The following is a 27893-nucleotide window of genomic DNA, read 5'->3' as shown; positions in this document are numbered from 1 at the left end:
TTTTGAATTAATGCATGTTTGATTTTGGCTCGCCGCACATAAATTATTAAAATGTAATTTACATATTAATTCTTTTTTTTGGCTAAATGGCTTTCTCTTAGTTTTGATCAGACGATTTTGAGAAATAAGGGGTGGGGAAGGAGGCCTAGTTGCCCTCCAATATTTCGGTTACTGAAAAAGGCAACTAGAACTTTTAATTTTTAACGAATTTTTTTTTAATAAAAAATACACGTAACTTAAGAATTAACTTACATAACAAACTTTTATGTTCTTATATTTTTATTATGTATATTAGGAGGTTTGCCCCCTCTTTAATGCCTCGCTCTTTATAGTAAATCTTAATTTTTGTCACAATTCTTTAAGAATGACCCCTGAATCAGAAAGGCCGTAGAATAAATAGTTGAAATTACTAAAACTATTTTAGCATAAAGAGCAAGGTATTTATCTCCTCCTAAATACCTCGTTCTTTATGCTAAAATATTTTTAGAACCCATCATATGCGTAATATACTCTGTTCGTTTTAAGTTTTAGTGCTACTCCTTACTTTCAATTGAAAAAACTTTTTCATGTTGATTTTTTCATTGTTTTTTTTATAGTAATGCTAGAAAATCCCACGCCCTTTTCATTAAATTTCTCTTCCCCCATGACATATTCCTCCAAAGAAAGATCCTCCCACATAGCCCCTTCCCCTCAACCCCAACCTCAAACCAAAAAAAAAAAAATCCCATTGAAAATGTCTGTACACTTCCCAATAACCATTACTGTATTTAAACACAGGTCAAAGTTTGTAACTTGCAGCCCCTTCCCCTGGTACTGTGGGGGGTAAGACATCCCCAAAGACATAGTTATTATGGTTTACAACTATGCGGAACAAAATGACTATCTCAAAATTTTGATCTGTTGACTTTGGGAAAAAATGAGCGTGGGAGGGGGCCTAGGTGCCCTCCAATTTTTTTGGTCACTTAAAAAGGGAACTAGAACTTTTCATTTCCGTTAGAGTAAGCTGTCTTGCGACATTCTAGGACCACTTGATCGATACAATGACCCCTGGAAAAAAAAACAAAAACAAAAACAAATAAACACGTACCCACATGAACTGTCTTCTGGCAAAAAATATGAAATTCCACATTTTTGTAGATAGGACCTTGAAATTTTTGTCATAGGGTTCTCTGATACGCTGAATACAATGGTATGGTTTTCGTTAAGATTGTATGACTTTTTGGGGGTGTTTCTCCCTATTTCCCAAAATACGGGAAATTTTCTCAGGCTCATAACTTTTGATGACAAAGACTAAACTTTATGAAACTTACATATTTAAAATCAGCATAAAAATCCGATTCTTTTGATGTATCATTTAGCATCAAAATTCCATTTTTTAGAGTTTCGTTTACTATTGAGCCGGGTCGCTCCTTACTATAGTTCGTTACCACGAACTGTTTGATTACGGACAAAATTGGCCTCCTAAGATAAGAGCAGACCATAAAGTATTTGTGTAAAGAATATATGGCGTAATGTGAAAGCACCTTTAGGTAAAAGAAAAACAAGTTGAATACCGGTAAACATTCTTTCAAGTCCCGTCACAGGGGCTAATATACATAGTGGTAATATCAATGATTTGAAATTGGCTAAGTAGGGCTGTCACACAGGAGTACGGTAAATAAGGAGCAACTATAATTATTGACCTAGGAATAATGTAACCATATCCTCTACCCTTTACTTTAAGTATTCTATAGTTGATTCCATACATCTATATGATTTTAATGATTTAACTGGTAGGATATATAATTTATTGAAGAAAATAATATTAGATCGTCACCTTTAGCATTATCAGTAATATTTTTCTGACTGATGAGTGGTAAGGAACGAGTTGAGTTGCTAATATGGATTTATCTAGAGTTGCCTACTAATAGCATATCTGTGAACCATGGGTATTTTTATCTAGTATTATAAGGTCATTTTCTTTGGGACCAAAACTTTTTTTTTATGCTCTTTCAGAATATAATAATTGCTTTGCTCGCAAATTCAATTTTAAACTCATTATGGGCCCTCAAAGATAATATTTTTATCTCTTATTTTTAATTATACAAAAGAGTTAGAAACAACATATAGTTCATCCTATGCAGAATATTTGTAGTTAACACATTCCAATTGTAGCTCCGCTGTACTCCACCCTCACTCTCCCCCGCCCCTAATGTGAAAATTATTGCCCAAGCTATCTATTTCTTATGCTTTTCTGATAGTCTACTTGATTTCGCCACCATCGATTCAGTTTACGGGTTGACCGGCTTTAACCAGAGTGATGCTAAAAGAGGTATATACGCATTAACTAAAATAAGAGAAAAGGGTAGGGTCAGTAAAGGACTAGGATAGCCACGAGAAAAGGGTATGGTCATTTTTGAGGGTTAGTAAATGGCTTAAAATTGAATTTGCGACTAAAAAGGTTATTAGAGCGAGAAACAGCATAGCGGTATGTTCCACTTATTCCGAAGTCAGTAAGTTAAACTGCTCCCTATTTACCAGGATTATTTGGGGTCTTCAAAAAATGAACTTTAGTTTCATTAGTGGGTTATTTACAGCTTACTAATCACAGCACTGTATTTTCGTATTAAGTACTTGCATTATGGAATAACAATGTGAAATAGATTTTATTAGAGCTAAATTGCAAATTTTGCGTTTTATGATTCTTTTAAAAATCAATTGATTTTTTTGCTGATTTTATGATTGTTCAAGAATATAAGTAATTTTTTCGCTTGGTAGTAACATTGAGAGTGAGATAATAATTTGACAAATTGTTATTTGCAATGATTTTAAAAAGTGTAAAACAATGATTTTAAAAAGTAATAACAAAAGAAGATATGATAATCTGATTAATAGAAACATTCTTCATCTTATAAATTAAAAATCTCATTGCTTATGTATGTTAACGGTAAAACTAACCACCAGTTTTAAGTATTTTTGAATTTAATATTTTTCTCACTAGCTACGACTAATTCATCATATGAAAATAACTTCATAGCTAGAAGTAAAACGAATCTACAAAATTGAGAGAAATATCATAAATCAATAATAAAAACTTACCTGAAGTGATACTCACGAAAGTTCAAATGAAACTGACTGATTCAGAAAATTGTGTAGAACAAAGTGAAAACTGTTCCATTCAAAGGGACTTAGTATTTGGCTTAGCTCAAATTTATCACGAAATCATGGACAGTGAACTCCAATGAAGAAAGTTTTTTTGTCTATATTTTCATTACACATTCACACACTTCTACTTCTACTGAAAGTAAGGGGCGACATTAAAACTTAAAACGAACAGTAATTAGTCCATGCATGAAAGGGGCTGTTCCCTCTTGAACGCCCCGCTCTTTACGCTAAAGTTTTTTTTTATTTAAAAAAAAATAAAGTTGTGAAAAAGAGTCAAACCTTAGCGTAAAAAACGGGGCATTGAGGAGGGAACAGCCCCTTTCATATGCGGAATAATTACTGTCCGTTTTAAGTTTTAATGTCGCTCCTTAATTTAAGTTGAAAACAAATGTTAAGTTGAAAGTTTTTTTTTATTTAATTTCTGAACGTTCTTCAAATACTACTTGTTTTGATTTTGGCTCATCGCACATAAATAATTAAAATAAAATTTATTTAAATGTATTTTTTTTTGCAGAATGGCTCTCTCATAGTTTTGATCGGACTATTTTCAGAAAAAAAGGGGGACAGGAAGCATAGTTGCCCTCAAATTTTTTGATTACTTAAAGACACAGCTAGAACTTTTAATTTTCTTGCGAAAATTGTTATTAGTAGTAAACATACGTAATTTACGAATTAGCTTACCTAACAAACTTATATATTCTTATATTTTTATTATATATATGAGGGGGTTCGCCCCCTCGTCATTACCTCGCTCTTTTCACTAAACCTCTTTCCACTTTTATCCCAGTTCTTTAAGAATGACCCCTGAATCAAAAACCCGTAGAATAAATAGGCGGTAGAATAAAAATTCATGAAAATTCTCTTCTTCCATGATAAATTCCACCATTGAAAGATCCTCCCGCGCAACCCTTCCCCCCAACCAGAAGAAATCCTCCTGAAAACGTCTGTACATTTCCCAATAACCATTACTATGTGTAAACAATGGTCAAAGTTTGTAACTTGCAGCCCCACACCTAGGGACTGTGGAGGATTAAGTCGTCCCCAATGACATAGTTATTAGGTTTTTTATTTCCATTAGAATGAGCCCTCACGCTACATTTTAGGACCTTTGGGTCAATACGTTCAACCCTGGGGAAGAAAAAACAATAAACAAGCATCCGTAATCTGTCTTCTGGCAAAAACAAATCTGGTTGGGGAAGGGTTACGTGGGGGATCTTTCAATGGAGGAATTTATCATGGGAGAAGAGAATTTTTATGAAGGGGGCACAGGATTTTCTACCATTATTTGAAGAAAAACAATAAAACTTAAAACGTACTCGCTCTTTACACTAAAGTATTTTCAGTAAATTCAACTATTTATTCTACGGCCTTTGGGATTCAGGGGGCATTCTTAAAGAACTGGGACAAATTTGTAAAGAGGTTTAGTGTAAAGAGCGAGGTATTGACGAGGGGACGAACCCCCTCATATACGTATAGAAGTTCGTTACGCAAGTTAAATTGTAAATTACTTGTATTCATTACTAATAAAAATGTTCGCAAGAAAATTAAAAGTTCTAGTTGTGTCTTTAAGTAATTAAATAAAAAAACAAGTTTTTTAAATGAAAGTAAGGAGCAACATTAAAACTTAAAACGAACAGAAATTACTCCGTATATAAAAGGGGCTTTACCTCCTCAACGCCTCGCTCTTTACGCTAAAGTTTGACTCTTTCTCTTCACTCTATTTTTAAACAGTAAGAAACTTTAGCGTAAAGAGCGGGGCGTTGAGGAGGAAAATCCCCTTTCATATAGGGAGTGATTTTTTGGGTCACTTAAAAAGAGCACTAAAACTTTTAATTTCTGTTGGAATGAGCCCTCTCGCGATATTCTAGGACTACTCAGACAATACGATCACCCCAGGGAAAAAAAACAAAACAAATAAACACTCATCAGTGATCTGTCTTCTGGCAACAAATGCGATAAAAATACGGCAAAAATACAATAAGGTTCTCTGATACGATGAATCTGATAGTATGATTTTCGTTAAGATTGTATGACTTTTAGGGGGTGTTTTCCCCTATTTTCTAAAATGAGGCAAACTCTCTCAGGCTGGTCACTTTTGATGGGTATTGCTGATCTTGATGAAACTTATATATTTAAAATCAGCATTAAAATGCGATTCTTTTGATGTAATTATTGGTATCAAAATTCCATTGTTTAAAGTTTCGGTTACTATTGAGCCGGGTCGTTCCTTACTACAGTTCGTTACCACGAAGTGTTTGACTACTGGCTTAATCGGTAGCAATATTTGCAACTAAATATCCGGCATTGAAGGGACAAATCAGCAAATTCTCGAGAATTGGACAGGCTTTTTATCCTTGTCTAACGAGCAAGACAGAACCTGTCACATTTTATTTACACCTGGTTTATATTGGCAGCTAACCTTCTTCGTATGAACTGTTGTTAGGACATTGTTCATCCTTTAAAACAAACAAACATAGATTTGTGATTCCACTGAATATCAAAGAGCTAATTTAATGGAGGACTGTTGACAGTCGGTTATTGATGCGGCGAATTTCAATAAACGAGGAAGAAACTGTAAAAAAGTGAACAAAAGTATTTTAGCTGAAATTTAAGTTAAAAGGGTAATAAACTTTTTAGTTGACTACATAATGTGATTGCTTTTACTTAAGTCATATCTAGATTAGCCCATTGAATAGGAGGTTTTAACCAAAGAATAAAGGAAAGGTTTTTCTGTTGTTTTGGGTAAAAGGTTAGTGCTCATTTCTTTGTTTTATTTCTGTGACAATTTTTGATGTCAATTTGTCATTTTTGGCCATCTGTCATTTTTGGCATGTAAGACCAAACGGACGGCAGGTTTCTCCTGGACGGGTCGGAAAGATGTTATAGAAAGGAATTTAAAGGAAATCCGACCTTTAGTTGCAGCTTTGAATTGTTTGAAAATTTCGAATTAATGTGGATTTATTATTAATTAATTCTTATTAATTAACTAATTATTAATTAATCAAATATGGAGTTAGAGAAGCTCTGAATAGAATGGGTTGAAGGAGGAAGATGTGCAACTGCAGAGGTCTCAGGTGGCCACAGTAGGTTATCTTTAGTGCCACAGTAGTGCGACTGTAAATTATCTGTAGTAGCAGTAGAAATCACACTATGTCTTAAATCTCTGCCAAAAAGGGAACCCAAATAGGTTTATCTTTTTTAAAGCTGATCCTGTATCTCCTTAGGTAATTTTATCCGAGTAAAAAAAGAAAAATTTTGAGTCACGATATATCTTACAAGTAGTCTCTCTGCTTCTCTGTGGCTAATCTTTCTGATCTATCCATATATGTCACAGCTTACATTAAACTAAGTTTAGTTAAATAACAAATGAAAAACAAACAATCAAAGATTTTGAAAGCCAATGGTAAAAAGAATGAATCAGAAAAAGTAGCAGTGCAAAAGAAAATGTAAAAAAAAAAGAAAAAAAAAAAAAATAGATATCAGGAAACTGTGGTGAAGTGTTCCTGGCTTTTTTCATCAATGCTTTTTTTCATCAGTGACCCTGATTCTTGAATAGTTCCCAATTAAGAGGATGGAGATACTTTTACTGGCAAACTTGGTCCATACTAACATATCTCTTCGACAATGGAAATAAAAATATTCAACTAATAGGTGAGAGTCTTCAGTCAATCATTAAATTCTGTCCTAAGTCAGTTTAACATGAAACTTGTGTCCCATAATAAGGGGGGGGGGGTTTAAGCTTAGTACATTTTGTTGTCAGAAATTGGACAAGTTTCACCAATAGAAAATCTTTCAACAGACTTTATTCTAAAAGAAATTAGTTACGTAAAGAGCAAAAAACTGGCAATTGCAAAAATATTTGTAAATATTTTAACAAGGGATTACAACAATTCAAAAACCTTAAAAACTAAAACAAAAGTAAGAAGCTTAGTAGAAATCATTATTATAAATTGAGCTTGCGTTACCACTACTACTACTAACAACTCACCGCAGCACCAAGCTGCCTGAGGCCAACACAGCTACGCACACTCCTTCTCTATCCCAATATATTCAAAACCTCTCTTTTTACACCCTCCTAGGAAGTTCCCATTTCCTGTATTTTTTTTCACGACTTCTTCCCACGCCATACGAGGACGACCTGCTTTCTGTTAAGCCTTAAATGGTTGGCCCAAAAAGACAATCTTTGGTAATCCGTCATCTTTAATCCACTAAATGCGCCCTAGCCATCTCAACTTTTCTTTCATTATAGCCATAGAACGGAATTGCACCACACTTTTCGTACGGACTTCTGTTTGGAATACCGTCAATCAGCCGAGAGCCCTAAGCAATCCGTAGACATTTTCTTTGGAAAATATCTAGCAAATCTTCATCCGCTTTTCGGAGCGCCCATGCCTCAGAGCCATATTTGACCACTTTCATCACTGTAGTTTCTAATATTCTAATCTTGGTTTGCAGACTTATCTTCCTATTCTTTAAGACTTTTTTCAACTGTGAAAAACACCCTGAGCCTTGGCTATTCTACTTTAAACATCTTCACTGCTCCCACTGTCTTTACTAATAATTAAATTAAAAAAAAAGTTCTTTTAACTGAAAGTAAGGAGCGACATCTAAACTTAAAACGAACAGAAATTACCCCGTATATGAAAGCGGCTGTTCCCTCTTCAACGCCCTGCTTTTTGCGCTAAAGTTAGACTCTATCTCTCAACTCTACTTTTTACAACAGTATAAACTTTAGCGTAAAGAGCAGGGCGTTGAAGAGGGAACAGCCCCTTTCATATACGGGGTAATTTCTGTTCATTTTAAGTTTTGATGTCGCTTCTTACTTGAGTTAAAAAAAAATTATTTAATTTCTGAATGTTTTTTAGTTAATCTATGTTTTGATTTCGGCTCTTCGCTGATGAATAATCAAAGCGAAATTTGTATATTTATTTATTTGGCTAAATGGATTTCCCATGGTTTTGATCGAATGATTATAAGAAAAAAGGAAAGAGGAGGAAGCTCAGTTGCCCTCTAATTTTTAGGGTACTTAAAAAGGCAACTAGAACTTTTAGTTTTTTACGAACGTTTTCATTAGTAAAAGATATACGTAACTTACGAATTAGCTTACGCAAACTTCTATATTCGTATGTTTTTATTACGTATATGAGAGGTTTCGCCCACTCGTCAATACCTCGTTCTTTACACTAAAGCTTAAATTTTGTCCCCTGAATCACAAAGGCCGTAGAAGAAATAGTTGAAATTACTAAAAATACTTTAGCGTAAAGAGTGAGATATTAGGAGGAGGTGAACCCCTTATATACGTAATATTTTCTGTTCATTTTAAGTTTTAATGCTACTCCTTACTTTCAGTTGAAAAAAAACATTTTAATATTTATTTTTCATTGTTTTTTAAATAATGTTAGAAAATGCTGCACCCCCTTCATGGAAATCTTCTTCTCCCATGACAAATCCCTCCATGTAAAGTTCCCCCACATAACCTCTGTTCTCAACCCCTCCTCCCAACCAAAAAATCCCCCTGAAAACTTCTATACACTTCCCAATAACCATTACTATATGCAAACACTGGTCAAAGTTTGTAACTTGTAGCCCCTCCCACGGGGACTGTGGGGGAGTAAGTCGTCACCAAAGACATAGTTATAAGGTTTTTCAACTATGTTGAATAAAATGCCTATCTCAGAATTTTGATCCGACGACTTTGGGAAAATAATTAGCGTGGGAGGGGGCCTAGGTGCCCTCCAATTTTTATGGTCACTTAAAAGGGCACTAGAACTTTTCATTTCCATTCGAATGAGCCCTCTCGCAAACTTCTAGGACCACTGGGTCGATACGATCACCCCTGGAAAAAAACAACTAATAAACACGCATCCGTGATTTGTCTTTTGACAAACAATACAAAATTCCAAATTTTTGTGGATAGGAGCTTGGAACTTGTGCAGTATGGTTCTCTGATATGCTGAATCTGATGGTTTGATTTTTGTTAAGATTATATTACTTTTAGGGGGTATTTCCCCCTATTTTCTAAAACAGGGCAAGTTTTCTCAGGCTCGTAACTTTTGATGGGTAAGACTAAACTTGATGAAACTTATATATTTAAAATCAGCTTTAAAATGCGATTCTTTTGATTTAACTACTGATATCAAAATTTCGTTTTGTAGAGATTTGGTTACTATTGAGCCGGGTCGCTCCTTACTACAGTTCTACCAAGGAAAGTGAAGCTGCCCACCTGATCAATCTTTTCGTTCCCCAACGTCACTTTTTCATCTACACTTATTCCCAGTCTTAGTGACTTAGTCTCCTTAACATTGATTTCCAAACCTATTCTAGCACTATAAACTCACAAAACATCTAAAAGTTCTTTCATTTTGCTCTCACTTTCATCTAGGATGCTTAAATCATCGGCATAAGCTAAATCCAAGAGCGTTTTTCCCTCTCCATTGATTTTGTGGCCTCTCATTGCTTTTCTTGTGTACCGTCGTTAATTCTTCCTCACAAAATAGATCCTCCCTCACATCCAAGGTACCACAAATTTTATAATTTTCTCTCTATCTTTTCCTGCAACTCTATCTCTGTTTAGCACATTCTCAGAATTTTCAGTGCATTCCTCTTTAATTCTTTCCTTATAACTAATTGTGGCCCCGTTCCTGCCTTTAACTGGGACAAGTCCGGATTGACTACTCCTTCTCAATTTATTAACATCCCCGTACAATATTTTACTATTATGCCTTCTAGCTGCATCTTCCAGATCCTCGGCAATTTTATCCATGGCCTCCACTCAGGCACGTACGCAGGAATTTTTTTCGGGGTAGGCCCAAAACCTTCGAAACAGCAGATATAAAGTAGCACTTTTTTAATTAGCAATGCAAAAACCACGTATATCGAAAAATACAGATTAGCTTTAATTTATAGTATTGTAGCGGATGGGGGGAAGAAGACTGAAGCCTCAAAAGTATGTTTTAGGCTCAGGTTATGCTCATAGCGATTTAGAACCATTGATTAATCTACTATATCCTACTGAAAGGAAAATTTTTGGGTTAACAGTACAATATGGGTGCTGTGGGGGGTAGTTCTTCAATTGCAAAAAAGTAGATTTTAATGAAAAATGATAGTTTCCAAAATTGATCCATTAAAAGCTGTACTGTATTCTGAAAAGGGGGGATAAATGCCCTAATATCAAGGAAAATTCTATTCTGCTGTGGAAAGCAAACTCTCTTTACAAAAACAAATAATAGTATAATTGCTAATTACAAAGAGGGTAAAAAGTTAAACAGAAAATGGGTTAATAATTGGGCAGTGACTTGACCGGATAATTGCATGCTGTAGAATCCACCAAAAAAGGCTTCACACGTGTATCTAGATTCTGAATAAATCCCAAGAAACCATGGAGAAATTAAACATTTCACAAAATTTCGGAGGGGCCCGGCCCCAAAGGCCCCCCTGCGTACGTGCCAGCCTCCACTTCACACCTCCTTTGGTCACATTTTAATACTTTCTTTACATTCCTTTATCTTTCGTATGACCTATAACTTAGATATTTCTTGTACAATCCCCTTCTCCTCTCTATCAAACATAAAGCTTTTTTTCCTAGCTGCAGTCCTAACTTTCTTCAAGACACCATCAGCATCTTCACAATTTTTTTTTTCAAAAATCACTTCAACCTTCTTCGGCACTATCAAATACTCTCAAGTTTAAATATTCAACTGTTCCTAGAAAGTTTCTCTCAAATTTTCATCCCAGAGTCTGCCAGCATCACAACTTCCCGGGAGGTAGTTACCCTTCCAAAATTTCAGCTTTAAATCAACCCTAGACACTACTGGATGGTGATCTTTAATCATAATATCAATGAAAGGGCTCCGAAATACCCTAGTACCTTGTCTTGACCCTGACAGTCTTCGGTTACCATAACATAATCATTAAGGTTTGTTGTCTTACAATCACGTGAATCCCATGTTAATTTGTGGGCCATTTTATGACCAAACACCGTATTGGTTATAGCTAGATTGTTATGCCTATAAAATTGCAAAAGTCTATAGCCATCTATCCCTATTTTTACCGACTTGGGAGTTAAAATCTCTTAGTAAAAACGTCATATTTCTACCTGGGAACCTGTTTATTTGCTCATGTGTCTTTAAGTAAAATCCATCTTAGTCGCTAGTTTCTCCGTCAGCTGGCTCAACAGGGGCCTACACTGTTATACTTGATACCCTGAACTTTTTAGTAATAAAATGAGCAATTAGTATTCTATTATTATTACCTTCCCAACCAAAACAAAACTTAGAAGCTTTCTTATTCATCATGAACCCTTGTCCCTGTCTATGTACCCCATCCTTCTTGCCTGAGTAAATAAATTCTATATTACCTAATTTCATGCTTCCTGCCCACCCCTGATATATGAGTTTCCAGAACTCCAGTCCAGTTAGAATCGTCTGAATTTGTGAGTCAAAGTATCGATGCGATAGTCATTTTTTAACGTTGTAACATTCCAAGTTCCAATTTTCATGTTCATTGAATCAATAAAATTATTTTTGGCCTCAGTAAAAGCAATGATCCCAAATACAAGTACAGGATGGGGATCACAAATCAGCTCAAGTTTACAACGAAGCGCTTAAGCCGGCTTAGATCCGAACAGCAAGATGCCTTTAGGACCTTCTGTTTGAATGGGGGGTTTTCGCAATCTTATGCCTACTTGGTCACAACATGGTTTCAGCATTTGGCGATGCTCTTCTATCAACAAGAGTCAAATCCTGCAGAGACAGTCTGAAACCTATTACCTCCGACTCATTATATATTTATACCTACAAATATTATGCTACTACGGGGAGGCAGCCCCCAATAGATACATTAGCTAGGAAGAGGTTTTTCAGTCCAAAATCGCCCGTCAAAACAGAACAAGCCCTGAAGAATTGTCCATTGATCAGAATCCCGTGCGAATGCTGTGTCGTTTACTAGGCTATAATTTCCTCAAGTGGGACTAGAGTTGACTGAAAGATCCTCAATCTTGCAGGTACCCCAAAAGGGTCGAGGCAGCCCTTTGCAGAGGCTTTGTAGAGGCTTTTGCGGCGATGGTGTTCTGTGTCACCTTGCAATTTAACCCATTACTGGGAGAAGGTTTGTAACTCATGGGACACGTGGACACGCCAGTGGCAATGTTTAGTGCACATTTGAGGTCCTTCTTCTTCCTCAACCAGTATTTATGAACCCCAGCGAGGGTGCCCCAGTTCTATTATGGCCCTCAGAGACAAGGACCTCCCTTTGTCCGTACCTCCTATACTACTACTACTACTACTACTACTACTACTACTACTACTAATAATAATAATAATAATAATAACTCACTGCAGCACCAAGCCGCCTAAGGCCAACTCAGCTACGAACGCTCCTCCTCCAACCTAATCTATTTAAAGCCTCATATAGACAAAACCTCCAATAGACAAAAAAAACAAAAGTATGAAGTTTTATAGACATCGTTGATAAAATTGAATTTGATTTAATAATCAAATAAATTTACCAGTTTTTTGCTCTTTACGTAATTTAATTTCTTTTCATAGTCTTTTCAAAAATATTTGATTATTGAAGCTGGTCAGATTTCTAACAACGATATGTACTAAGCTCGAAACTTTTGATTTTGTTATTTTTTAAAGTTTGTCAGTTGTTTACTCCCTTGTCAAAATATCGAATCATCATTTGTAATAAAGATTTTGGGGCTTTCTATTGACATTATACAACTGGTTGCGTTTAAACTTGTAAGCTTAATCACGTAGCGAGGGGATTTTATCTCATAAAAAAAAACTAACTAACAATTTTTTAGGTATTTTTCAAGTTTTAATTACAACATTAAAATTGTTGCTCAAGCACATAAAATATTTTTTAAGTTTACGTAATAAATCTTGCGATTCTGAACTGAAATTAAAAAATTTTCAACTATTTTTTCATGTCTTAAAAATATATTGCTTATGCTTATAAGAAAAGAAATTCGGTAGTGATGTTTTTCTAACAACGATTTCAAATAAACTTCAAACTTTTTGTTTTCTTTTTTAAGGGTTTCGAATTGTTGTAATCCCTTGTCAAAATATATACAAATTTTGCAATTATCACCTGTTTGCTCTTTGAGAAATTTAATATAAACTTCTCCATATATGAACATCTTCAATTTTTCCACAAAAGTGTGACAAGTGTGACAACGTCATTGCAATACTGACACATATATATATATATATATATATATATATATATATATATATATATATATATATATATATATATATATATATATATATATATATATATATATATATATATATATATATATAAATATATATATATATATATATATATATATATATATATATATATATATATATATATATATATATATATATATATATATATATATATATATATATATACTAGCTGTTGGGGTGGCGCTTCGCGCCACCCCAACACCTAGTTGGTGGGGCGCTTCGCGCCCCCCCAAGCCCCCCCGCGCGCTTAAGTCGTTACGCGCCATATTAGTTACGCGCCATTGTAGTTGTGTCCCTGTGTCCCACCTGTGAATAGAGATAGATATAAATATATGTTTTTAACTACGTAAAACATGCGAATATACAACATTCTTCGCTGTCCCATTGTCTGTGCATATAAATGGATTGTCAGGTTTACTGACTCTTGAACATGCAACATATAATTGTCCATGGGAAAAACAATCCGTATTCAGATCTATACCTCATTATTCTAATGATGTGTCCCTGTGTCCCGGTCGTTATTTATATTCCCTGTGTCCCGGTCGTCATTTGTGTCCCGGTGTCCCAGTTTGTAATTTCTCTTTGAGTGTCCCGGTCGTCATTTATATTCCCTGTGTCCCGGTGTCCCGGTCGTCATTTGTGTCCCGGTGTCCCGGTCTGTAATTTTTATTCGAACAATCCCTGTGTCCCGGTTGTCATTTATATATCCCGCCTGTGCCCCCGGCGTCCCAGTTGTAGTTGTGTCCCTGTGTCCCGGTCGTCATTTATATTCCCTGTGTCCCGGTCGTGATTTGTGTCCGGGTGTCCCAGTCTGTAATTTCTCTTTGAGGTTCCCGGTCGTCACTTATATTCCCTCTGTCTCGGTCGTCATTTGTGTCCCGGTCTGTAATTTCTCTTTGAGTGTTTTTTCTTTTTAGTTTTTTTTTAGTTTTTTACCTTTTTTCTTTTTTCAGTTTTCTTTTTCTTCTTTATTTTTCAGCGTCACTATGAAGTACATATCGACGAACCTTTGTTTTTTTAACTTAAATCTGGTAGGCATTGATGACCTTATCCAAGTCAAAATCCCAAACCCAATCATCATCGCTATCATTTTCAGTTTTGATATGTTTTGACTCTCGCTGTCCAGGTGGATTTTCATCTAACTGCGCGGTTTTGCGTTCTTTAACCGCAAGCCTGTTTTCTTGCTGTTCTTGTGATTCCTCGGAACGCTTTCTTTTCTTACTTTCTCTATCAGCAGCAAGTTTTTTGGCATAAACTCTTTGAGCAGCTTCCTCGGCTGTTGCCATTGTAGGTTCTTCAGTCATTTTACAATTAAACATTTTTCCGTGAACAAATGTCTTAAATACCGTTAATGACGTCACCGTCAAAGCAAAAATGACGACAACTAATTTCATGACGTCAGTCAACACAGAAACATGACGTCACATGATCCACAGACAGACAGACAACTTATTTTTATATATATAAATAAATATATATTATACTAGCTGTTGGGGTGGCGCTTCGCGCCACCCCAACACCTAGTTGGTGGGGCGCTTCGCGCCCCCCCAAGCCCCCCCGCCTGCGTAAGTCGTTACGCGCCATATTAGTTACGCGCCATTGTAGTTCTGTCCCTGTGTCCCACCTGTGAATATAGATAGATTTATATATGTGTTTCAAACTACGTAAAAGTTGCGAATATACAACATTCTTGGCTTTCCCATTGTCTGTCCATATACAAAGCCGTATGTACTAATAATGACGTCATATACAAACGCTCTTTTTACAAACAAACAAACATGCATACACACAACTCGTTTTTATATAGATAGATAGATAGATAGATACAACACAAATTAACTACGTAAAACTTCGCTGTCCCATTGTCTGTGCGTATAAATAGATTGTCAGGTTTACCGACCCTCAAAGATGCAACATACAATTGTACATTGGTAAAGCAATCTGTATTAAGATCTATACCGCATTTTTCTAGTGATTGCCCTTGAGCTTTGTTGATGGTGGTTGCAAAGGCTAATCGAATTGGGAATTGCAATCTTTTAAATTGAAAAAGCAGATCCGTTGGAATCATGGGAATGCGAGGAATAAGAACAGCCTCACCCTCATAAGGCCCTGTCAAGATTGTGGCCTCTATTAGGTTTTCCATTGTTTTTTTTACGGCAAGTCGCGTGCCATTGCAAAGCTTTGGTGGGTTGATATTTCTTAAAAGTATTATTGGTACGCCTATTTTTAGTTGTAGCACGTGTGGTGGAAACCCTGAAGGATCTATGGAATTTAAAAATTCAGATGGATAACTAACCGCGTCATTTGGTTCCAAAATACAAATTAACTGCGTAGAACTTGCGAATATACAACATTCTTCGCTGTCCAATTGTCGCTGCATATAAATAGATTGTCAGGTTTACCGACCCTCGAACATGCAACGTACAATTGTCCATGGGAAAAACAATCAGTACTAAGATCTATACCACATTTTTCTAATGATTGACCTTGAGCTTTGTTAATGGTGATTGCAAATGCTAATCGAATTGGGAATTGCAATCTTTTAAATTGAAAAGGCAGATCCGTTGGAATCATGGGAATGCGAGGAATAAGAACAGCCTCACCCTCAAAAGGCCCTGTCAAGATTGTGGCCTCTATTAGGTTTTCCATTGTTTTTTTTACGGCAAGTCGAGTGCCATTGCAAAGCTTTGGTGGGTTTATATTTCTTAAAAGTATTATCGGTACGCCTATTTTTAGTTGTTGCACGTGTGGTGGAAACCCTGAAAGATCTATGGAATTTAAAAATTCAGATGGATAATTAACCGCTTCATTTGGTTCCAAAACTGTGTCGACTGACTTGTAAAGGACTGCCTGGTCTCGAATCTTGGTCAAAACAATATTGTTGATTTCGTGGACGTCTATATTTTTGGGTGCGAGAATCGCTCTTTCACTTAGCCATTTATTATTTTTATAATTTTTTAGAATATTCGGAAATACTTTTTCAATCAATTCATTTTTGGACGTCACTAAATTACAGAAATCAGCAGGTAGTTGTATACGTCCTGAAATTGTGTCTACTGGGAGCTTTCCGTTTCCCATTGCCAGCAATTGATCTGAAAATGTTTGACCAGAGTCATCGTTTTGCAATCGGACACGCATATTTGTAGTTAATTTTAATGTTTTTACGTGTGCCCATAAATTAGAATTTTTCAGGCAAGCCAAACAGCTGCATTACTGCTTGTGTATCTTCCAGCCTGATATTGTACGATTTCATCGAAATCTTTGATTTCGGGCTGCAAGCCAAAAACTGCCATGTCACTGCCTTTGTTGACGTATTTACATATGTATTTGATTGCCTTTACGGAGTTACAGTATTCAACGTTTATGTGTGCATTAAATATTTTTGATAATAATGGGGAATATGGAACAACCCACTGGTTATCTACTTCGATGGTGGTACCGTTACGCTTCTTTATTATTGCTGTTTTACCGCCATCTTCAGTAGATCTTCTTCTATATTGTGGGTAACCATCATTGCCAGTAATTGTGTTGGATACTAAAAGTCGAGGATATTGCTTTGTGCACCTTCCTTTGGCCATGCATGGTGAATTTTCGTTCAGTGCACCGCAAGGTCCATGTATCATATTTTTTACAATAATATCATGTAACCCCTTATCGACATTTTTATCAGGTATTTCAGCGGAAATCACATCATCAATTTCGTTCGAAGTAATTTTTTTATGTAGCCAGATTAGTATATGTGCGTGTAGCAAACCTCGTTTTTGCCATTCCACTGAGTACATCCAGCATCGCACTGACCCAAACACTTCAAGTTTTACAATGTAGTTTATCAGTGATTTCAACTTTTGCCGGAAGACACGGGCCGTAATGTCATGCCTATGAACCGCCGATTGTCCTTGAAGTAAAAGCTGCAGTATCTCGTCCCAAGATCTATTACATGTAAATGTAATAAATAAATCTGGACGACCATAGAGACGAACATACGCAATAGTATCTTGAGCATATTCATGCATATGACGGGGACTGCCAGCATATGACGAAGGTAAAATTGTTAATCTTCCAACGTTTGTGGTATTACCGTCATTTATAACTGCATCTCGCAAATGAATATATTGTTCAGAGCGGAGCTTGGTCTGATTCAGGCAGATATATAGGAAACGTTCTGATTCAATTTTAGCATACATATCAGCGACGAATTGGTGAAACAATTCACGGCATTTTAAAATATAATTTTCTTCATCCTGCCGAATCATTAGTCTATAGGAATAATAATGCATTGCACTGCATTTATTATTCATTTCTTTGTTAGTGGCTGGATTCATCAATTTAATATTAAAGTGATAGGCGTCGGCTCCATCCCAAAAAATGATAGGATATTGTAGGGCATCGTAGCATCGATGAGTTTCAGCAATTCTTAACAACTGAGCGTTTCGCTTATGAAGAATAATATCTCGAGGTAAAAACTGATCACCGACCATAACGATTGCCACTTCGTCGATAGTTGGAGCATTGTATCTACGCACATGTTGGCGAGGAGGCGTTTTGTCAGCGGAAATAACAATTTTATGCGTATCAGTAGGCATCAAATCGATGGCTGTTTTGAACAGACGCACTAAATTATTATTTTCTTGGAAAAGATGTTGCAATTGGGAAACGATTGTCCTTTCAACGTTGGGAGAAATTTCGCAACGTGCATTCAATTCAGAATTTCTATCACTGATGAAGTACAATTGTAAAAATTTATGATTCTCGCCTGAGAATGGTAGAAGGGACCCTGCTCTATGATAAATTTGCCCTTTTACTTTGAAAGTAGACATAAATTGATCTGGATTTTCGATTTGGGCTCCAAACGATGTCATTTGGAAACATGAGTTGTATTTTCTGATTTTTGACAAAAAACGCTTAGATTCTGACGTAGTTCCAGTAAGGAAAGTCTTCAATGGCTCTGGTGGTGCAGCCAATAGAGGAAGTTTAACTTTTCCTGAGGCGCAACACATTCCCATTGTTTCACCATTGAATTTCAAGGCCTTGCAATAGGGACAAATTTTAGACATTGTCCCGATTTGAACACATCTACTCAAGCTAAAATCATCGACTGGGTTGTACCTGAATGCCAGGCAATAACTTTCAGGTTGCTCTGATTCCTCGGCATGCTTTCTTTTCTTACTTTCTCTATCAGCAGCAAACCTGATTTCTTGCTGTTCTTGTGATTCCTCGGCACGCTTTCTTTTCTTACTTTCTCTATCAGCAGCAAGCCTGATTTCTTGCTGTTCTTGTAATTCCTCGGCACGCCTTCTTTTTTCACTTTCTCTTTTAGCAGCAAGTCTGCTTCCGCGTTGCTCTGGTAGTTCCTCGGCACGCTTTCTGTTCTTTCTTTCTCTATCAGCCTCAAGCCTGTTTCCTTGCTGTTCTTTTGATTCCTCGGCACGCTTTCTGTTCTTTCTTTCTCTATCAGCCTCAAGCCTGTTTCCTTGCTGTTCTTTTGATTCCTCGGCACGCCTTCTTTTTTCACTTTCTCTTTTAGCAGCAAGTCTGCTTTCGCGTTGCTCTGGTAGTTCCTCGGCACGCTTTCTTTTCTGACTTTCTCTATCAGCAGCAAGTTTTTTGGCATAGACTCTTTGAGCATCTTCATCGGCTTTTGCCATGGTAAGTTCATCAGTCATTGTAAACTTAAACATTAATAGATTTCTACGTGAACATATGTCTTAAATATCTTGAATGACGTCACCGTCAAAGCAAAAATGACGACAACTAATTTCATGACGTCAGTCAACACAGAAACATGACGTCACCTGATCCACAGACAGACACACAGACAGACAACTTGTGACGTCATGTTTCTGTGTTGACTGACGTCATGAAATTAGTTGTCGTCATTTTTGCTTTGACGGTGACGCCATTCAGCAAGAAATCAGGCTTGCTGCTGATAGAGAAAGTAAGAAAAGAAAGCGTGCCGAGGAATCACAAGAACAGCAAGAAATCAGGCTTGCTGCTGATAGAGAAAGTAAGAAAAGAAAGCGTGCCGAGGAATCAGAGCAACCTGAAAGTTATCGCCTGGCATTCAGGTACAACCCAGTCGATGATTATAGCTTGAGTAGATGTGTTCAAATCGGGACAATGTCTAAAATTTGTCCCTATTGCAAGGCCTTGAAATTCAATGGTGAAACAATGGGAATGTGTTGCGCCTCAGGAAAAGTTAAACTTCCTCTATTGGCTGCACCACCAGAGCCATTGAAGACGAATGAATGCTTGCCTGAAAAATTCTAATTTATGGGCACACGTAAAAATATTAAAATTAACTACAAATATGCGTGTCCGATTGCAAAACGATGACTCTGGTCAAACATTTTCAGATCAATTGCTGACAATTGGAAACGGAAAGCTCCCAGTAGACTCAATTTCAGGACGTATACAACTACCTGCTGATTTCTGTAATTTAGTGACGTCCAAAAATGAATTGATTGAAAAAGTATTTCCGAATATTCTAAAAAATTATCTATATATATAAAAATAAGTTGTCTGTCTGTGTGTCTGTCTGTGGATCAGGTGACGTCATGTTTCTGTGTTGACTGACGTCATGAAATTAGTTGTCGTCATTTTTGCTTTGACGGTGACGTCATTCAGCAAGAAATCAGGCTTGCTGCTGATAGAGAAAGTAAGAAAAGAAAGCGTGCCGAGGAATCACAAGAACAGCAAGAAATCAGGCTTGCTGCTGATAGAGAAAGTAAGAAAAGAAAGCGTGCCGAGGAATCAGAGCAACCTGAAAGTTATCGCCTGGCATTCAGGTACAACCCAGTCGATGATTATAGCTTGAGTAGATGTGTTCAAATCGGGACAATGTCTAAAATTTGTCCCTATTGGAAGGCCTTGAAATTCAATGGTGAAACAATGGGAACGTGTTGCGCCTCAGGAAAAGTTAAACTTCCTCTATTGGCTGCACCACCAGAGCCATTGAAGACGAATGAATGCTTGCCTGAAAAATTCTAATTTATGGGCACACGTAAAAATATTAAAATTAACTACAAATATGCGTGTCCGATTGCAAAACGATGACTCTGGTCAAACATTTTCAGATCAATTGCTGACAATTGGAAACGGAAAGCTCCCAGTAGACTCAATTTCAGGACGTATACAACTACCTGCTGATTTCTGTAATTTAGTGACGTCCAAAAATGAATTGATTGAAAAAGTATTTCCGAATATTCTAAAAAATTATAAAAATAATAAATGGCTAAGTGAAAGAGCGATTCTCGCACCCAAAAATATAGACGTCCACGAAATCAACAATATTGTTTTGACCAAGATTCGAGACCAGGCAGTCCTTTACAAGTCAGTCAACACAGTTTTGGAACCAAATGAAGCGCGGATCTGCTTTTTCAATTTAAAAGATTGCAATTCCCAATTCGATTAGTATTTGCAATCACCATTAACAAAGCTCAAGGTCAATCATTAGAAAAATGTGGTATAGATCTTAATACTGATTGTTTTTCCCATGGACAATTGTACGTTGCATGTTCGAGGATCGGTAAACCTGACAATGTATTTATATGCAGCGACAATTGGACAGCGAAGAATGTTGTATATTCGCAAGTTTTACGCAGTTAATTTGTATTGTATCTATCTATCTATCTATCTATATAAAAACGAGTTGTGTGGATGCATGTTTGTTTGTTTGTAAAAAGAGCGTTTGTATATGACGTCATTATTAGTACATACGGCTTTGTATATGCACAGACAATGGGAAAGCCAAGAATGTTGTTTATTCGCAATTTTTACGTAGTTTGAAACACATATATAAATCTATCTATATTCACAGGTGGGACACAGGGACACAACTACAATGGCACATAACTAATATGGCGCGTAACGACTTACGCGCGCGGGGGGGCTTTGGGGGGCGCGAAGCGCCCCACCAACTAGGTTTTGGGGTGTATATATATATATATATATACCAGGTATATATATATATATATATATATATATATATATATATATATATATATGACGTCACACAAATACCCTTTTTTTCCAAAATTAAGGCTCTTAACGTATTTTATCAAACTTCTGACCAATCTAAATAGTTTTTTTTTTTTTTTTAGGCCAAAATATGCTAGGATACTAAGTTTTCCGAAAAAATATGGAGTCATTTTCTAGAAAAAACAAATAGATAAATAAACAAACACAGAAACACAATTAATGCTCACTTGTAAAGATTATACATATATATATATATATACATATATATATATATGTAGTTTGAAACTTAAGCTCGTCTTTTAGGAAAAACCCACACACAATCAAAGCCATTTAGCATGGCTCGGCTGAATTATAAAGTTGCCCTATGTAAAACACAAAATCCAATGATAACGTAAAGAATATCTGATCTTCAGTATCACATGGGGCACACAATAGGTGCTACAAGGGACTAGAGGTGCTAAGTTGAATCTCTGTATAATAAAAAAAAAATGAGACCATAATAAACAGAGGACTGTTTAGCACATCATAAAGATGGATTAAACAGTGGTGTAAGGATTTAAATGAAGTTGTCATCAAAGTTCCTTTCTCAGTATATTATTGTGGAAATATTTGATTTTTTGCTAAGACAAGTGAGCTGTAAGTCCTTAGTATTTTGCAGAAGCAAAAAAAAACAAAACAATAATCTGAGCGGAAAGAAGTAAGCTCTTAGCTCTTTCATAAAGCAAAAACAGGACTAAAGTGGTATTAGCGTGATTTTGGTAGGATAAGAAACAAATTACTTAGAACGGTGATAGAGATAGAGAGGGTGTGATTGAGGTTTTGGGAAAAGGTCTGTTTTTTCATAAGAAAAGGAAAGGATACATTGACCACACTTTTAAGCTTATATTAATAATTGAAAAGTTTCTAAATTTATGGATTATGAAGACCTCATATGGCATAAAAAAAATTCGTTCATCTTATACAAAAGAATAACATTGCTCCGGTAAGGTTAAGAGCATGGTTACTTGTTGATTTGGTGTGGAATCTGAAATTAAATAGGGTATTTGTTTCGGCCCCATTTATTTGAATTATTTTGCGAGATTTGTCCTAGGGAACACAAAAAAGAGTATAGGAGAACGCAGTATTAAACGATAAGGTAAAACTCTCCTGCACGACTTATGTCGTGCAGACTATTCAAATTTCTTAAATAAATAAAAAAAAATCAGCAAAATAAATGGGTTGTTCGAGGTCATTTAAGAACAAAGTAATAGAGTAGGTCCAAAAATAACAGTTAATGTGGCTGTCATTTAAGTTAAGGATAAATACGGATGAAGAAGCGGTTTCAGGTAATTGAGAAAATGGTTTAGCTGACCTAGTGATTAAAACAATTAAGGTAATTAGGTTATTTGAATAAATGGGTGGTTTAGGGTAGTTAGCTACGTCAATAGAAAATTGACCGATTGGGTAGTTCACTTACATTGATAGTTCGTTCAAAAAAGGTGTACTGGAGGAAAATGTTAAAGAATTTAATAAGTTCATGGAGGTCTTAGAGTTTGGAATGGGCGAGAGTCAACTTGGAGCATGAGGGGTAAGAAAAGTCACTTAGCTTCGAAGTATATGAGGATGTAAAGGTGATAATAGGTAACAAGAAAATTAATCGGATTCACTTAACTCGGTAGCATTAGGATTGCAGAGGCCGGGCGTAATAAAGGTACTAAAAGGAGCATAGCAAATGTGGTGAATCTTTTTTAACAGTAAAAAATTTAGGATGAATAGGAGGAAAGATAGTAAGATGAAAACTTTTTATTGAGATATCAAAATGTCAGCAATACGAAAATTATAAACCATCATTCCATTTTTCACGAAGACAAGCACGATAAATTCTTAAAATAACAAAAATATAAAACTTTTTTTGGCCTATTCATACGAAATTGATTATTGTAGAGAGGTTGTTCACAAATTCTGAGCCATAGTTACCTTTTTGAGTAACAAATAACGGCCAAGCGACTACTTTTTCCCCTTAATATCAAATGGCTCTAAATAATGCTGGGTTAAAACTTTAAGAGGATCATTTAGATTGAAATAGTCAAAAAGCCTGAAATAGTGTTTAGGAGCAAGATGACCTTTAAAACAAATCAGCTTAAAGGATAGCATAAGTTTTAAGTGTTTATTTAAGTAGGAAAATAATCTTCGCTTTTTTGAATTCAAAATCACGCAACTATTTCGCGTCTGTGCAACTTGATTGTTCAGGCGTAAATAACTTTAGAATACGAAACATGGAATTGAGGGCGTGGGCAGCCACACACAACCAAACAAAATAATGAACAATAAACGTCCGTACTTTAAGAATACAATGTTTAAATTAAATAGTCTATTTTTCAGTTAAGTAATACCAATAAATAGCACTGTTGAACATTCAGGTCAAGCAAAAATCACTGTAAATATAATTAAATTGTAGCCTCAGCCTCCCCCCCCCAAAAAAAAAAACTACCTACCAATCTCCGCCGCCAAGAAGCTAGCTTTACTAGAAGAACCCGTAGAATAGATAACTGTGCCAGATTTTGACTGGGTTTTTATTGAGAACTTGATGGTCCCCGAACTTCGAGGGAGCGATACTGGCAAATTAAGAAATGAATCTTTCTCCAAAAAAGAGATATCAACTCCAAGGGCTGCCTCAAACTCAGGGCTGCAGTCCCAACTAACAGCATGTACGTCTGCATGTTGTGTTCTGTGTCGGGCACGACCAAGAATATCAATTCCGTTATATGTAACATCTTCAATACATCCTCGTAAACTTTCTAGTAGTCCTAGGAATATTTCTCGGAAGTCACCCACTCCGCCAACAAATACTCCATAGTGGATGTTCAGTTCGTAAAAACGACCCTCGAGTTTGACTCTGAAATGATAATGAATGGCTAGTATTTGAAGTAATTTTCCCGTAGAAAAAAAAAAATAAATGAAATTCAAAACAAAGGGTTAAAAAAGAATATGTAGACTAAATGATCTGGTACTTTTGTCTTATAGCCACCAAACTCAAGATCTTGTATCGCAAACATGAGACAATAGCCGGTTTTCATCGTCTTTATACCAGACAATATTAGCTTTGGATCGGTGGGAAACTACATTGTAGCTATATTTTAATTAAATATTTAGTTCGTATTTTTGTTAGGTTAGGTTAGTTATGATTACGTATTTAATATAATGCGGTCGCCACCCCCCTTCCATAATTTTTTGTTATAGTTCTTATAATTTTGTTGATAGAAATAATACTTTCATTATATTTTGTTTTACATCATTAGCATTAACCAAACTTCACTTCTCGACATTGAGTGTGGTGGCTATAAGACACATGTACCAAAGAACTTGCCGATAAAATCTTAACCCAGTCAAAATATAGCTGTTAGAAAATTAAAAAGATATGATTTATTCATCAACAAAAATCATAGAACAGGTATACATTGCGTGGATCCCCTCAAAGGTTCGGTGGGCTGATGACCAGGGAAAATTAACCCCTTTTAATGTTTGTCTCTGTGCCAGGTTTAGAGGGACTACCATCTGGCGGTCTATTAATAGGTTTCATAATTATCATGTTTAGTAATTTTAAAATTAATATTATAACTTCTCGTAGTGCATGTAAGACAAGTTACTTAGGGGAAAACCTCGAACGGGGGGGGGGTGACACGACACGGCTAAAGTACGTTAATTCTAGAACACTCTTGGCGGGAGCTCCCTGCTATAGATACTAGAGAAGATCAAAACAATGATGAGCGTGCCTCACCGGTCAATTCTGCCAAGTATGGGCTTCGATGGTTCCTCCAATGGGGAGTAGTTCTTATACTTGTAAAACAGTAACACAGAAGCCATTTCAAGGCGCTCTTGTACTGGTTGAAGAACATTAGTGACATATTACCAGACATTGTTCTTCTTGCTTCTCGATTTTGGATTCTATCTAAAGGAGTAACATAGGGTTTTGGGGCAATGACAAGTAGGAATAGCCTACGTAGCAGGAAAAATAGCAAAAGTAGGTATTCAACGCCGGGTCTATTGAAGATATAAAAATTTGAAAGGATGAGATGATTGGAGAGAAGCTATTTGCATCGTAAAACAAGTCCTAACTTCAGGGAGTAAAGTAATCACTCTCCTTTAACTACTAACTCAGGATTGTGTTTCATTATTCTCGCTTTGAAAATAAGCCTCTCTTCGGTTTTGTTTACATTAAAAATCACGGTTCAATTATCATTAAGATCTTCAATCCTGCCCAGCCCTTAAAAAGATCATTCTGATGACGCTTGGAGATACTAAGCCCCTCCCCAACGATAACAAGTCCACATGCTCAATTTTCACATTGAAGGGGGCCTTGGGAATAATAATATCGTTTCTGATACCAATAGATCCCAGTGATAAATAAAGATATTCTGTACTTTCTGTAACTACCGAATCTTTTGACTTCAGAAATTCCAAATTAAATATAAAATTGTTCAGGCTTAAATACATTCCTTACATTTACAATACCACTAGAGAATACAGTAGGCTCCTGAAAACTGATTCTGCATAATTAATTACAAATTATAATTTAGAGTCGTAAAACCATTTTTTACCCTTGTAGTAATAATAAAAACTTCAAAACTAGAAACAACTGTTTTCTTTGCAACTATATCAACTTTATCAACTCAAACAATCCTTAAGCTTAAAAATACATAAACTTAAAAAATACCAACAATAAAGTCTTACCAACTTTACACAATTAATGTTGATATACAGCTTTCGTTTCTTTGAAGTTGTTTATTTTCCTCTTTTTTTCTGAAATTACTATGATACTAAAGCATAGGATTTCATCTTGTTGAACTCTTCAATTTCAAGGGAAAAGATATCTCTCGTTTCCAAGCTAAGAGCAGGGGCAAGGGAATTAAAACTTTGGAATTCGAAACTAAAGAAACCTAAAAAGGGTCTCCAGTGGCAATAAGAAATTTAATTGGCGAAAATGAAATGATAAATAAGTAGTAGAAACTAAACAAGTTAACTACTCATAAAATTACTACTTAAAAAGTAAATTTTTAAAAGGTGTAAATTCAAGTATACAATGAAATATACTCATTAAGTAATATCCTAATATCTTACTAAAACTACTCAGTGATGATTAAACCTGATCTGCAGCCGTCCTAACCTGATCTGCACTTTGTACAGATCTACATACAGCACTCTGTACAGATTTACATGTACTTTCTACGTATTTTACAAAAACTACTCAGTGGTTATTAAACCTTCCTAACCTGATCTGCACTTTGTACAGATCTACATACAGCACTCTGTACAAATCTACATGTACATTCTACGTATTTTACTAAAACTACTCAGTGATTATTAAACCTGATCTGCAGCCGTCCTAACCTTATCTGCACTTTGTACAGATCTACATACAGCACTCTGTACAGATCTACATGTACATTCTACGTATTTTACTAAAACTACTCAGTGATTATTAAACCTGATCTTCAGCCGTCCTAACCTGATCTGCACTTTGTACAGATCTTCATGTGCATTCTACGTATTTTACTAAGACTACTCAGTGATTATTAAACCTCATCTGCAGCCGTCCTAGCCTGATCTGCACTTTGTACAGATCTACATACAGCACTCTGTACAGATCTACACGTACATTCTACATATTTTACTAAAACTACTCAGTGATTATTAAACCTGATCTGCAGCTGTCCTAACCTGATCTGCACTTTGTACAGATCTACATACAGCACTCTGTACAGATCAACATGTACATTCTACATATTTTACGAAAACTACTCAGTGATTATTAAACCTGATCTGCAGCCGTCCTAACCTGATCTGCGCTTTGTATAGATCTACATACAGCACTCTGTACAGATCTACATGTACATTCTACGTATTTTACTAAAACTACTCAGTGATTATTAAACCTGATCTGCAGCCGTCCTAACCTGATCTGCACTTTGTACAGATCTACATACAGCACTCTGTACAGACCTACATGTAAATTCTATGTATTTTACTAAAACTACTCAGTAATTATTAAACCTGATCTGCAGCCGTCCTAACCTGATCTGCACTTTTTACAGATCTACATACAGCACTCTGTAGAGATCTACATGTACATTCTACGTATTTTACTAAAACTACTCAGTGATTATTAAACCTGATCTGCAGCCGTCCTAACCTGATCTGCACTTTGTACAGATCTACATACAGCACTCTGCACAGATCTACATGTAAATTCTACGTATTTTACTAAAACTACTCAGTAATTATTAAACCTGATCTGCAGCCGTCCTGACCTGATCTGCACTTTGTACAGATCTACATACAGCACTCTGTACAGATCTACATGTACATTCTACGTATTTTACTAAAACTACTCAGTGATAATTAAACCTGATCTGCAGCCGTCCTAACCTGATCAGCACTTTGTACATATCTACTACAGCACTCTGTACAGATCTACATGTACATTCTACGTATTTTACTAAAGCTACTCAGTGATTATTAAACCTGATCTGCAGTCGTCCTAAACTGATCTGCAAT

General features: G+C 36.0%; 1 protein-coding gene across 1 annotated transcript in view; it reads right to left on the bottom strand.

The window, feature by feature from the left end:
- Positions 1 to 27893, bottom strand: part of LOC136033310 (chondroitin sulfate proteoglycan 4-like) — a gene marked incomplete in the record, with an annotated part of 437436 nt that overhangs the window by 294834 nt on the left and 114709 nt on the right. The window contains 1 exon segment of the mRNA XM_065714084.1: positions 23839 to 24234. Coding sequence (XP_065570156.1) covers positions 23839 to 24234 — 396 coding nt within the window.

The sequence above is a fragment of the Artemia franciscana genome, chromosome 11 (assembly GCF_032884065.1).
Source record: "Artemia franciscana chromosome 11, ASM3288406v1, whole genome shotgun sequence".
NCBI lineage: Eukaryota > Metazoa > Arthropoda > Branchiopoda > Anostraca > Artemiidae > Artemia > Artemia franciscana.
Note: the sequence above shows the minus strand (reverse complement) of the source record. Positions and strands in the feature narration are given on the sequence as shown.